Source organism: Cydia splendana, chromosome 1 (genome assembly GCF_910591565.1).
Source record: "Cydia splendana chromosome 1, ilCydSple1.2, whole genome shotgun sequence".
NCBI lineage: Eukaryota > Metazoa > Arthropoda > Insecta > Lepidoptera > Tortricidae > Cydia > Cydia splendana.
This window is the reverse complement of record NC_085960.1, coordinates 32,526,562-32,541,549: the sequence shown is the minus strand read 5'-3', so window position 1 is coordinate 32,541,549 and position 14,988 is coordinate 32,526,562. Positions and strand designations below refer to the sequence as shown.

The 14,988-nt window shown below is 37.1% G+C and overlaps 1 protein-coding gene across 1 annotated transcript; it reads right to left on the bottom strand.

Moving 5' to 3' along the window:
- Positions 1–12,033: 12,033 nt before the first annotated feature.
- Positions 12,034–13,052, bottom strand: LOC134804821 (histidine-rich glycoprotein-like). The gene has a single exon (XM_063778122.1). It carries the CDS (start codon positions 12,912–12,914, stop codon positions 12,129–12,131), a length of 786 nt encoding a protein of 261 aa, XP_063634192.1. The 5' UTR covers positions 12,915–13,052; the 3' UTR covers positions 12,034–12,128.
- Between the last annotated feature and the right edge of the window lie 1,936 nt (positions 13,053–14,988).

Sequence of the window (14,988 nt, the reverse complement as noted above, 5' to 3'; positions counted from 1 at the left end):
GTAAGACCGGATTTAAGTAGGTAATCTTTGTCCAAATCCTATCAAGTGTCTATTCAGCATTAAGTGTTTTAAAAGCGATTATACAAAAAAACAAACAACTTGTTTAAATGCACTTAATTTAGAAAGAGAAATGATAGAATAAATCATTTGAGAAATCTTACTGCGGTCTGTTTTTTTTATTCGACTTGTTTTAGATTGGTTTTAAACCTAAGTCGTTTCCAATTTATATTCACATGTCCCGAGTAACCAACACTAATTTACAGCGAAGGTACTCACGTTATCTTTTACGGTACGCCCGCCTTGCGTATGCCCCGAACGATCGGATCGGAAGCATCATAATCGTGTAAAATGGGAAAATGAGATGCTCCGATGGTCTGGAAATGTAGATCTAAAAGATGATGAAAGCGTCGACACATGAAAGCGGGGATCAAGTTGTCGGGACCTTAGTTCTCGGAAATGCGTTGTTCGATAAATGTGGAAATGAATTGCTAAGTGAGTATCCTACATTAATTTGATCTAAAAAGCCTCACTTAGACGCAAAAGTTGTGGCCGCAAACGAGGCCGATATAAACATAACTTGAAAGCAGAAAGTCACATTGACAGGGTATGCCATGACACTTAAAGCGTTCTTGGCCTCTTGGGAACGATTACCTAAATGAGGACTTTAGGCGCTGCTGGCGTTCAAAGGCACCTCAGAGAAGATACACCGTTTATAAGATGTGCCATTGTTTTTCTGGTGGTGAATTAGAAGAGGACATACTCGTAAGAGTCGTAAGTTATTCCACGTAGCGCGAAAATTGCGACGGAAGATTTGCCCATTACGCGGAATTTTATCTTTAAACTCAATTACTCTGAAAAAACAATTTTGCTTAAAATTATGATCGTTAGATCCCTTGCTAATATCACTAGCTATTTTATACTCAAATTATGCTGCTATGGTATGCAGGGTTTCGATATTAACTGAAAATAAATGAAAATTAGGCATGTTTTCCTGATTTTTTTCTGTCGTACCAACCTTTTAAGGTTTTGGTTGGAGCCTGCCCTTGGCAATATTCCTTGTAATTTTTTTATGGCATTTGCTCTTCATTAAAACGTGTAAATTTCAATGTAAAAACTATATACAATTTTGGTTTAGCCAAAAAGCGCTGGTGGCCTAGCGGTAAGAGCGTGCGACTTTCAATCCGGAGGTCGCGGGTTCAAACCCCGGCTAGTACCAATGAGTTTTTCGGAACTTATGTACGAAATATCATTTGATATTTACCAGTTGCTTTTCGGTGAAGGAAAACATCGTGAGGAAACCGGACTAATCCCAATAAGGCCTAGTTTCCCCTCTGGGTTGGAAGGTCAGATGGCAGTCGCTTTCGTAAAAACTAGTGCCTACGTCAAATCATGGGATTAGTTGTCAAGCGGACCCCAGGCTCCCATGAGCCGTGGCAAAATGCCGGGATAACGCGAGGAAGAAGAAGATTCAATTTTGGTTTAGCCCTCTCTTAACACAACAGTGTGGACGATTACATAACATATTTAGAGCGCTAAAATCACTCTTCCCGTAGGTATTTAGTCAGGTAAAAGAGCTCTCCATTTTATAGCGTTAAATCTCCACACTGATTAACTTTATGAAAATGTTAACGCTGCGGAAATATCGGTGAAATTAGCGCTTTAGAGCGTAAAGCGCACAATATAAATCTATAAGCGCGCATCGACCGGCTTTAAACTAATTAGGAGCGAGTGTGAGGCTTAGTAACACGATCGAAGCTAATTTATGGGTGCTGATGCCTAAACTGAGCCCATAGATTCATTAGATATTAACGGCTACCTAAAATAGTCGTTATAGGCAGAGTCACTGCCAATACAGATGTAATGCATAATTATTTTCCATCGTATTTTCACGGAAACGAACGAACGTGTCTTGTTATTTCAGTCAGTCTCGGTACAAAAAGTACCATTGACTGAAGTAGCATGACAAAAACGAACGTTTCCGACAAAATACGATGGAAAACAATTATGCACTACATCTGTACGTGCTAATCAGCATCATACATACCGGGTGTGGCCTGTAACATGAGCAAAAAATTAAACTGTAGGCTGTACTCCTCATACTGACCAACATTTGTTCAGCGTCTTTCAAAAATAACTTGTGGTTTGATTTTTAATACACTTTAAAGTTTATTCTAAGACGCAATGTATTGCAAATTTTGTTATGTTTAAGGCGTGACAAGCAACGTCAATCACAATGATATGGCGTGGCGATGGCGTCCATTGAAGATAATATTTATTTTGTATGAAAAATAGGGAGTCTAAATACTTCATAATTTTTAAAAGTTGTGGAACAAAAGTGTCACCGTTTGAGGAGTACAATCTATGTTTTAATTATTTGCTCGTGTTACAGGCCACACTCGGTATATTACGAAATTAACAAAAATATAATAAAGTAGTAACGGACGCATAATCTACGAGTATTTTGCACTTTTATAGAGTAACTAAGAATTCTAAACGCAAAATCACGAATTTTAAGGAAATAGCCAAGATTTCAGTTTACCGAGGTTCGACTTGAGGATTAAAATTCATAAATACCTATTTGAGTGCTAAACGCGAGATTTTGAAGTGTTATGTTCGACTTGGTCGGGTATCGGGGGTTTTTTTTACAAAATGAATAATTTCTAGCTGTAATATACTTAATCATCACTTAAAAGTCAATTCCGCCAGCCAACACGCGAGGAAACAGCTTAAATTTTGCATCTAATTACTTCCATGCTTGTGGATAAATTTTAACTTTCACATTAATGAAGAATAAAAGACTATTTAAAATTCATAAATACCTATTTGAGTGCTAAACGCGAGATTTTGAAGTGTTATGTTCGACTTGGTCGGGTATCGGGGTTTTTTTTTACAAAATGAATAATTTGTAGTTGTAATATAATCATCACTTAAAAGTCAATTCCGCCAGCCAACACGCGAGGAAACAGCTTAAATTTTGCATCTAATTACTTCCATGCTTGTGGATAAATTTTAACTTTCACATTAATGAAGAATAAAAGACTAAGTATGAGTTGGTTTGATGAAAAACCTAATAACATTTAATTGTACCATAACACTAATAATTACCTGTTTATACATGTTATACACACACTAGTAATACAGTCACATAACATCTCTCAAAAGATTAACCGAAGTCATTATTCGCTTGCTCTTGCGTGGTCGGCGCAGCATGGCTTTTTCTTCCATACTACTCGTATAAAAGATTCAAGTACCTAGGTACTTTAAATAGCAAAGTGCCTTTTGTATACTTTCAGCAATGCCACCAACATCAGAATTTCCTGTACTCGTACGTGTCGCCAGAGTTGCAAACCCGTTCATTGGCTGCACAATATTTAAAGGAAGTGGCCTATGTCATATGTATTTGTATTTTTTATTCATTTTGGGCTTTACTGGTGGCCTCCTAAAGAAACACAGAGTCCGTTTTCCAAGAACGAATACCCCTGGATACAGTTAATTAAGCACAAAAAGGTAGGTAGGTAATGTATTTGTAGTCTGTATTTTACCTACAGAAAGGTGGCATTTTTAGGGTTCCGTACCTCAAAAGGTAAAAACGGAAGCCTTAAAGGATTACTTTGTTGTCCGTCCGTCCGTCCGTCCGTCTGTCTGTCAAGACCCTCTATCTCGGGAACGCGTGTAGATATCTGTAGATATATGTAGATATTGAAATTAAGACCATATGCTCAGGTCTATAGTCCCTTGAAGCTGACAAAAAATCAAACTTCTAAGTTAACGTAAAAAAAATACGGTCGTTATGCCGCACAAATATCCGTATTCCAGGTGAACACACTATTTATTATATTCACATCAATAAGTAGCTACTTTCGTACAACACCTCCAACATTAGCATTTCCTTTACGTTCCGCCAGACGTTGCAAGCCCGTTTGTTAGAAGCACAATTTTCTGCTCGGCCTGTCGGAATAATAATCGGAACATTGGTAACATTGGTGTGGTGATAATTATTATCATAACAACGTTAATGCTTACACTTAATAACAATAAAATGGGTAAATTGGTAAATAATTTGCAAAAAAAATTACTACAAGTAAGTGTATACTAGTAGGTATTTCTATTCATATTAATATTAGTCCTTTTATTAGTGCATACAAACTTAATATAATACATACCTAGAAACAAAACATAATTACTAACGTACAAAACTTAAAAACTAAAAATAAATAAAACTACTCTTAAAATATATAATTACAAACTATCCCCCTGCGGAATGGTGCCGTAGATGCTGGCAGCATTTCCTCGCTGTATCGCAATACTTATTCTTTGTGCGAGGAAGCGTATTGACTTATTTTAAACTTTATTGCACTTAAAAAAGGCGGCCTTATTTCGCTGTTCCAATTCCAACATAATTCCAAGAATTGGCGCAAATCCAATATGACCATACAATTTCAAGAGGAAATTAACAAGGCCCTATTGGAATTCGCTTTCACGCTTCCATATCAATTATCCTTGTGCTCGTTCACTTAAACCTACCGGTGTGTGTTGATATTTTGGATATAAGTTCCGAGAAACTCTTTAGGTACAGTCACTACTGCCACTACTAGTCAGTATCGAATACATGAGAAATAGTGGCCAAATATAGCTGGTCAAGCAAATCTTGTCAGTAAAAAAAGGCGCGAAATTCAAATTTTCTATGGGACGATACCCCTTCGCGCCTACATTTCTCAAATTTGCCGCCTTTTTCTACTGACAAGATCTACTTGACCAGCTATATATCGCTACAAATCCGTATTTTGTGGTACCTAATAAAAGGTGTGTTCCGAAATGTTACGTTCCCGAAGTAGAAAACGGGACGCTATTAGTTTTTTCATAAGGTTTAGTTATTGTTGTTTTATTTTTTATACCGTCAAAAATATTTTATTATTATATAAGTGTTTATTGCGAACTGTACTTTCTGTCCTTTGCATGCCTATCAAGTACTTTTCGAGATATTTCTAATGAGACTAAGCTCATCAAACGTGTTTATTTTTTTTCCATTGAAGAGTTCCTTTGGCTACCTTCCGAATGCATCATCAGATCAGCTCCATATTAGCATATTACCTATTGCGTCGTCATCGGAAATACGGAAGTATGCCATCAACTCAATCAGACACGGTGGAAGTGGTACAAATTTAAGTTATGTACAAGATTTGAAGTACATGTAGCTGTCGTGTAAAAATATGGGTGCACCAATAATTTCAAAAATATGTCCCATGGCTCTTATGTCAGCGAATAAGGAACTATGGGACATATTTTTGAGTAAGTTGTCTACACCCATATTTTTATACTAGACTGTACATATCTTTAAATATTACATATGCGGTGAAACTAAATAAAAGTGTATAAAAAATACTATGCTATTTTATGGTTTTTGTCTTTCTTTGTGTTTTTCACTACGACGTTAAAATACCGCGTCTCTAAAGTGATTTATCTAGAGCAATTAACAGCATTGCGCACATAAAACGGGTAGGCGTTTGGGTAATTGCACTAGTTAACAGTTAATTTCGCTGCCCATATTTTGGAAGAACAAGAAAGCTGCAGAATAAAAGTCGGTTTAATTTCACAACTACTAGGGTTGCCAACTATTTGCGGTAAATATGAATACAATATAGAAATTTTCTGTAAATTTTAATAATATAGGACTATCCTCACTTAACTGACACGGTTGGTAAGAAATTATTACGGTTAACCATTACAGTTTGGTTGAAGGCTTCGTTACGTGTAAGTAATTGATTTGTATTATCTTAAGTATCTAAGTAAGCGCGCACAAGTTGTTCGCAAAAATCGCGAAGCGTCTGGTTGACGTATTAACTGCATGGGGACCGAAGAGCTGGCGGCTACCTCGCACAACGTATCAGCATTGCGATAAAGCGAGGAAATGCCGCCAGCATCCTTGGTACAATGCCTCAAGGGACTATTTTAGATCTAAGCTAGGTTTTAATTTCGTTTAGTAATACCACTGTATATATCTTGTATTGTAAGCTTTCTTATATGTATGTATAATACTAGCTAATCTGTGCTTTATTACCCTAGATATCGAAATTGTAGTTCAATTTGCCTATTTACTTCCATTAAAATGATAGATCCATTTCAGAAATTGGTGTAATTGATCTGTCATTAAATTGTTAATTATACACTTAAGAGTTAAGAGTATCCAGGAAGGGTTATGTACTTTTTAATACTCAATAATTATATGGAATGGTTTAATGCAATCCGTGATAAAATCTAAATTTTACACACACCTGTTATTATGAATAAGTTATGTGATATATAATAGGTCAAATTGAAATAATATTTAATTGTGATTCCTATTCTAACCTCGATTTAGTTTAACCAACGACGCTAGTTAAGTTTACTTACCTACTGACCCGATCGCTCGGACAGGTCTCCATGGAAGACCAGCGTCAAGATACCTACCCGAAAGATAACTTTACATCAAACTGAAGGGAGACATTTTCTGTGACGTTTATGTTATATATTTATAAAACTGTTGTAATAGATTTGATCAATATTGTAAGCGTCCTGAATATTTTTCATTCATTCTTTCTTTATTTAATTTTATTGAACTTATACATTGGCAACCCTAGGTCCGTATGTTCAGAAGCTAGCTGTTGTTGAATTGTTTACCGTACTGAAGCTAGACTGCAGTACGTAGTGTGTGCAAAATTTGCTTAAAGTAAGTGCTAAATGTGTCACCAAAACGAAATAAAAGGTCTGTAAACAGTTTCGGCGTGAAACGAGTTTTTAGGTATCGATTTTAGTTCTAGTTATATTCAGTTTTTACACGCTTTTATAATAACAGGAAAAATGTTATCACAAGCTTTTAGACGTATTTTTTTTTATAGGACATTTTGTCTCGTACAGAAAAACAACACACGTAACAACACGACGTATGTAGATATGAACTGTCACTATTCATACATTATCGTTTTATTGCCTCTATCAATATTCTAAGTCCTAGAGCTCGATTCAGATTTAATAATTTGTTACGGTTTTGATCTTGTTTTGATACGACCTTGAAGATCGATCACTATGATTGGTTAATGCGAAATTAAGTGAAAGTCGTGCGTGGGATGCGCGCCGATCACCAAGACGATCGTCTAGGTGAAGGTCGTATCAAAACCACTTCAAAGCCGTCACTATTTGTTAAAACGGAATGCGGTTCCTATGGTACTAGTAGGGGGATGGCTACTATTATGGTATTAGTAGGTTGTGTGGTAGTAGTTATGGTGTTTTCCGCGAATGCAAACGCTGGTTCAATCCCAGGTACTGGATGCCTTGGTCACTTTTTCTTTCATGTAGCCTATAACATAAGATTATTTTATTTTATTTAGAACATGAGCAAACAGCGGCTTTTAAAAATTATGAAGTCTCTAGACTCCTATTTTTCATACAAATTAAATATTACCTTCAATTCAGTGACCTTAGTGACTGTCTTTAAAGAAGCATTCAGAGCCACTAATTATTGTATCAACAAAATTGCATTGAAACTACACAACATAATCAATAAGGTTGCTCTCTGTGAAACCATCCACCGTGCAATAGTGTCGTTGCTTCTTCTCTGTTATTGCTAAACCAAAGTTACCAGTCCTATTCACGAAACCTTTCGCTGTAATAAGTGATTTTGTTTAGGTGCAATAGGTTCAGCCAGCAGTTTTTGGAAAATCGTGGCCTTTTTTAGATCGTAATATATATACTAAGAGCAATCTTGAGAGCTTTCTCTAGTAACATCATCGACGATTAAAAAAATCAAGAACATAGGTTAAGGCACCATTAAAATCTTGTAACTATTTTGCACAAAAGCTATTAAACATGAAAATTTTTGTTTTTAAAAATGAATAATGATATTTTTGATCGAACTCATCGTTATTTTATGTTAAAAATAACAATTCAATAAGATTATCTATCCTCCATCTCTACCATTCAAGCGATAGAGATGAATATAACCGAATGGCAATTTTGGATGTCTGAGTTACCCCCAGAGCGGAGTCTGAATCATAATCCCTGGATATTGCTGAGCCACGAAGTTTGCAGCTTATTTACTTACGTACAGCGTTCTTAGCATAGGTAATGGCTACACTAAAAGCTCAAAGGTGATTTTTCAAACCTAAAGAAAATATGCATTATATTGGCCGGCTCTTTAGACGTTTGTAAGGACCTAAACGGAAAGCCTTGTTAAGGTTGCCTAAGACTTACGTACCTACTTAGAAATATATTGAAGCATTATAAGCTAGCTCGTAGTTCGCCTGCTCTTGTATGAAAGGCGGTACGTGTGAACGAGCACGTGCGTGTTTCGTACTTACATTCGTTCACGCTGTTAATCTATTTCAAACGTTGTTCCAAAGATATAAGGTTCACTGATAGTGATTTAAGAGTGTTGCTGTTAGTACCTAAATATCAGGGGGTTTTCAAGCCAAGAGCTAAACGATATCAGGACTGTTATGTACGATTCTCAGGCTGGAGCCTGGCGTCTTTAATAAGACACCTCAAGGAAGTCAAAGGAATTTGAACCTTCCATACAGTGTTTACAATCTATTTTTAAGTAAGAGCACCGAAGCGCACTGCGCGCGAACGTTTTAACTGATATTTTAATATGGAACGTAACTATTGTTAAAGAAAGTTCATATTCCTATGACTCTAAAGACCCGCTCTGCCTTCAGCGGTTTGTTGTGAATCGCACATTATTGCCATCATACACCGAGTGCATCGTCAGGTCAGGACCAATAAGTCGTATTGATTGACAAGTGAATATTTATTTACTGCACAGTTGTTTACGATAAATGTGCATTAAATATTGGCCCCTGCTGATGCCTGTATTAAATGCAGTAGGCACCATATAGAAGCTCCAATTAATATCTATAGAAAAACATACATACAGATAACGCACACTTTCATTGCCGATGCCGACTGTAATTTACGCCCCCAAAGTTTTGAATCCCTTAAAACGAATCAGATAAGACCAAACTCGAGGGGCTTTCTACTTCCACTATCCACCTCCTGGCTCCAACACTAGATAACCTCAATGGTGCCAAATGATTATTGTGTTAATAATCCTGGTCACGGCACCAAAATGTAACGAACACTTTACAAGAACTTTCAAATACTTTCAAAGGATTACTCTTACCTGATCCAAACTTTCTTTGAGTAACCCAATAGCTACACAATCTATCTCTGCTATGTACCTACCTACCTTGTCTTGTGCAATAAAGTGTTTAGGTATAACTTACTTGCACCTATAGGCCTACGCATGAGGAAGGACGCCAAGTTACATACATGGAGAACAATTAAAAAAATATATAGTAAATTATAAGTACTTTGACTTCATCATTAGACTACTTAAACTTAGAAATTCTACGTAGAAAGATGAAGCGACACTTCCCCACAGCGTAAAACAGGACTTAACGAATTTAATTTAACAAATTACCCATCCCGCTGCAGTCGGCTAGTCGCCTTAAAAAGGTTAGTTCAAAGTTTGTTAGATAAAAATCTATGGTTGGTGGATTTAAGGTTTTTTTGGGTTCCGTTTTACAAATCAGTTCCGGTGACGGTTTTTTTTAGAGTTCCTTGCTAAATTCGTATTGTAATATGGTGAGTTTTTGTAGTACTAAATTCATTTTCTTCTCTTTTATTCTCTATCTCTCTTTTATTGTTGTTTATATTAGGTACTTGTTATTGCAATAAAACATCCTGTATCTAATTCTTTTTCTTCTCTTTTGATACATAATTTTGATATTGTGAATTCCCTGCCCACTATCCCAGTACTTACCTATAAGTATACATATATGTATATATAAATAATATCAGTCATTAGTTTGGTGGATTTTCCACATTGTATATTAAGGTAGTACGGAATCCAACATTTTACCTGGTCCGAAGCGTACCAGGCAGGTTTTGTTAACATAAAAAAATTCAGGAAAAAGCTGATTTACGAAGTATTTCACAGGTACCCAGTAAAAGCTTCACGGTGACGGTCACCGACTACGAGCGTAGTTCGCAAACAATATTGTGCGAAGGACTTTTAGTAGGTAGATATGTAATTAAATAAGATTACTGATGTGCCGTCGGAGACTTTCCAAAATTGTGAAAATTCCACATGGTAAATTTTTTCCAACTTCTCATTTTTTTGCATGGCAATGCATGTCCTTTATTTTCTGAGTTTTTTCTGAAATTTCCGAGAACTTTTAGATTTTTTTGGAAACTATTCGCAACTTGCACATCTGTAGGTATATAAGATTATTCTTGCTTTCACGTAACAAAGGCCAACAATAGAGATGGGCCGAATATTCGATAATTGTTTGGTATTCGGCATGTTTGTATGTTGCAACACTTAGTGTAATTAAAAGCTCCCCTAGAACATTTCAATTATTTCAAGTACTCTTTTCCATCAGGTTACGTTTTACCGTTGTCATTAAAACACATGATGAGACATGTTGAATCCACATGATGTTTTGACTTGGAGATTGTTGAAAATTTGTTTGCAATCCCTTGCCTTTTGATCTGTTTGTTTCTAGGGAATCGCATAGAAAGCGATTAATCTTTAGCTGCTAATTTAATTGAAGTTTTCTAATTGAAGCGTTTTCAAATGGCTTATTAGAATGATACAGACGAATCGAATAATTCGGCAAACTACAAATACGGCCCAGTCCCAGTCAACAAAGCCATCTCTCCTCATCGCTTTCGATGACGGCGACTATCCCGGCCGGTGGAAATATACATTGTCCGTCTTGAACTACCTAATATGGCTGGCCAGACCGCACTAGTATAGATATATATGACAAGTTGTCAGTAAAATAAATGAGTACCACTGAAAATCCGCAACATGGCGAGGGCCAAATAAAATCTTGTCAGGCTTTGAAATAGGTCATAAAAGCGACAAAAGAATCAGAAAGTTTACAAATTGAATTATCACAGAACAGACACAGCTCGCATTTTTCTCATTTTTCATACGCTGTACTTGCAGTAATTTGCTTCGAGTATTTTTAGATCATTATTTCATTTGAACGGGGCTTGTGAAGTCGGAGTAAACGGGGAAATTCGTACATAAATATTATGACTGTTACCCGAAAAATTACTTGTAGCCGCTTCGTATTTTTTCAAAGGCTTCCTAAGTTCGGAATTTTAATAATTTATGGTCGGATAATTTTTTTTGGCGAACAAAAAAAAATAGGCTATATAACTCTATTATAATATTTATAATAGGCTCGAACTAAGCCACTAGGTGGTAACTAAGTTCTATGAACGTCCGCCATTTGTGTGTACATAATGCACCATTTAACAAACCTGCCAGAAAGTTACATACAGTATACACTCCCACGTGGCAGCCGCAGCTAAGTGAGCTAAGTAGTCGAGCTAGACTGTATCCGTTGTGGCGAATACCATTAAAGCCTATATGGCTGTCTAGACACAATATGGAATTAAGTTTTCATTCTATTAGCGTACCGTATTTATTATTAGCATGATAGCGGAACATGTGACACAACTGAAAACCGCCGTGTCGTCGAAATAATTTTTAAGCTTGTAAGATTTTACTATTGTATGTATGTTAGTTTGTAAGGTATGTATCTATGGGCCTTAGTTGCCTGCTTGCCTGATAATAAATGATATATTTTTTTAATTATTTATAGTAAAAGATGAAAGTTAAGAATTGTTACTTTCTTATATATGTGTTTAGTGGTCAAAAATCGAGAGCTCAAACCTTGTTTGTGTAGTATAATTAGAACAAAAAAATTGTTCTCAAAAGATGACTAATAATTCGGTCAGGGCCCTTATCGTACACAGACAAGAGATTAAGACAATGTTGTGTCGATAAATTGCAAGTGTCAGTACCTACTAATTGTCACTTTTTTTGGCTTGATTTAAAAGTATTCATGATTTTGAATAGAAAAAACCCAACAGTGTCAGATGTATTTTTTGAAAATACTCATGATAACATTGATAACACTACTAGTACGTGTATTATACGACGATAACTACTATAAATAAATTAAAACAGCATTCGTACGTATTTCAACAATATTAATTTATTGACGTATACAATAATGAATATTGTAGTAAAAAAAAATAACAAATTATCTACGCCTAAATTTAATGACTTTGGTTTAGTGTCCCTTCTTGTGCCCCCAGTGCTTGTGGTCCTCGTGACCGCCCTTCTTGCCATGGTCATGATGATGGTGATGGTGCTCGTGGTGGCCACCCTCATCATGGTGTCCCTTGTGGTCGTGGTGATGTCCTCCCTTCTCGTGATGGCCCTTCTTGCCGTGGTGGTGTTCGTGGTGACCGCCGTGCTTGTGTCCCTTGTGGAAGTGGCCGCCTTTTTTGTGGCCGTGCTCCTCGTGGTGGCCTCCGTGACCCTCATGGTGGCCGGATTCTCCGTGTTTGTCGTGGAAGTGTTTGTCTTTCTTGAATTCGTCTACTTTGTGGACCCCGTGGTGTCCCTTGGTGGAGTGTCCCTTGTGGTAGTGACCTTTTTCTTCGAAGCCGTGGCCCTTTTCTCCTTTCTCGCCATGGTGGTGTTCGTGATGGTGGCCGTCGTCGTGGTGATGGTGTTTCTTGTGTCCGCCGTGCTCGTCGTGGTGTCCCTTGTGTCCCTCGTGGTGGTGGTGGCCCTTCTTGCCGTGCTCGTGATGGTGGTGGCCCTTGTAGCCCTTGTGTCCCTTCCCGCCGTGGTCGTGGTGGTGGTGCGCGTGGTGCTCGTGTCCGCCGCCCTTCTCGTGGTGGTGTGAGGCGGCGGGTTCGAGATCGGCGGCGCGCTTCTCGCGCAGGTCGCGGCCGGTGGTGAGGGCCACGAGGGCCACCAGACACACCAGTACGGGGATCGCGTGCATGGCTGCGGTTCGGTTGCGTTCTGTTGTGACGGGGTTGCCGCGTCCACGTTTTATAGACATTGTGGCTTGTTTTCTCGGTGCCGCTGTTGGGCAACAAATTGCAGCCGGGTTCCGGTGATTGCGCTCACATTATTGTCAAGGTCAAGCAAATGCTCTAACAGTTTATTGACAAGATAGATTGATTTAATTGAAATAAGAATAGACTCTCTTCTCTAAACAAGAACTCTTAACGATACTTGTATATTTGTCGATTTATTTTTACTCCAGAAGAAATGCATACGCATCCTCGCGAGATAGCTGTAGACCATACTTCATCAAGTACGAAATTCTAACCCTAACTTCGATCTATATTTTCGAAATTTGTAAATTCGTAAGAAAACATTCGGACCTATTTACAAAGTTAGTAGACCAGCCCCGACACTTCGAAACAAGGTTTAAGCATGATCTAGCATTGCCGTCAACTTCTAAACTAAAACTTCATAGTAGGGTGTTTCACATTTGTATGGGAAAAAAAATATTGTGATATTTTTTGTGACTTCGCTCGGTTTCCGGGTCCAGCTTATCTTAAAAGCATATATGTATATCAAATTTTAAGTGAATCGGACACTGTTTAGAGGTTGCGCTGAATGAACAGATACAAAAAAAGTCACAAAAAAGTAATGTAACTCAATATTATTACGAAATAGAACAATACAGTAGTTGAAACTTATTTGAAAGTAAAACTGAACTTAAAATACAACAGTGTTTACATGCATCCATAACAAAATAAGTAATCATTTAGCTACATAAGCTGAAACCTCTTCTTTTGTTCGCTTAGTAACGCATTTTCTGTGATGCTCGACGACTCTCAGCAAGAACTGTTTTTGCCGTTCATCTTTGACAGAGTCATTAAACTTTTTTATTAAAGCTATACCCCTCTCTGCAGTATCGTTGACTACTTTCAGACTATCGATCAAGTCTCTGGTGTTAGGGCTACAATAATGGCTTACATCTTGAACAACAAATAATTCGAAGAACGACCTTGTTTTGGTAGTAACAAAATCACCAAGAGATTTTTCTTCAAATTTCAGACACTTACCATCCAACCTTTTCATTTCTTTTTTATTTGCTGGTTTATTTAAATTCTTGAACATCTTCTGTTTTTCATCTTCTGTGATACGTTCATCCAAAAAAGCTAGTCCTATGTTTATTTCTGACAAATACCAACGATGTCTCTTGGCCGCCGCAAGAGCACTTTTTTAACATTTTTATCGGGATAACTGTTTAAAAGCTGTAGCATATCCCAATCATTCTTGGGAGCCTATCGACTTACCACCGCTTCATGCCAAAATCGGACATATTAGGTCATTACCTATGAAATTGGCGTTTTGTTCGGAGAATTTCAACGAAACACGAATTTCCATACAATTAATTTTGCGGATATTTTTTTGATGGCTAATTCAAACCAAACAAAATTTTTCCAGTAATTTTTGACACCTTTAAGGTATGTTTTCAATATCTCCATTTCTTGAAAATTGGTACCATTAGAAAAATATAAGTAATTTTAATACTCGAACCGACAGCACATGAAAAGACCTATTTTCAAGGCTTAATTCTGAACACTTAACAATAAAAAATAACAATTAATTGCTGTCAAGCAGTTTGGCGAAATCATATTGTAGTTTTATTGTAATTGTGTATGTACTTTTGTAAAAAAAAAAAAACTAGGATCAGACTTATATCTATGAACAAAAACGCCAATTTCATAGGTAAGGACCTAATATATGAGACAGACAAAAAATCCTCCTTGTTTCATACCATTCAGCTATTTTTTTGAAATACCTGGGACATTCATAAGCTGTCGGGTAAACAAGGCAATTTTGAGTGAATATGGCCTTTCCCATCCACCTCGCTCGATGAAGAGCTCCTGGCGATCTAAATGGGAAATCTTTTTGAGACCAACCCCCAAGGTATAAAAGTGCTAGCTGCAATAATTCCTTATAATCCTCTCGTGGGTGAGTTCCATTTTCTAACACATTTTGTAGGTATATAATCATTTCTTCGCGGCGATCCTTTAAAAGTTCATGCAGAGATGCATTTACCTCCTTCTTAACAGGTAAACTGGCCCTCTTCCACACTTCTTGCAGTTTAATAC

Bases quoted from the DNA above. Each gene is read 5' to 3' on its own strand.
- LOC134804821 (XM_063778122.1), bottom strand. From the start codon at position 12,914: ATGTCTATAAAACGTGGACGCGGCAACCCCGTCACAACAGAACGCAAC.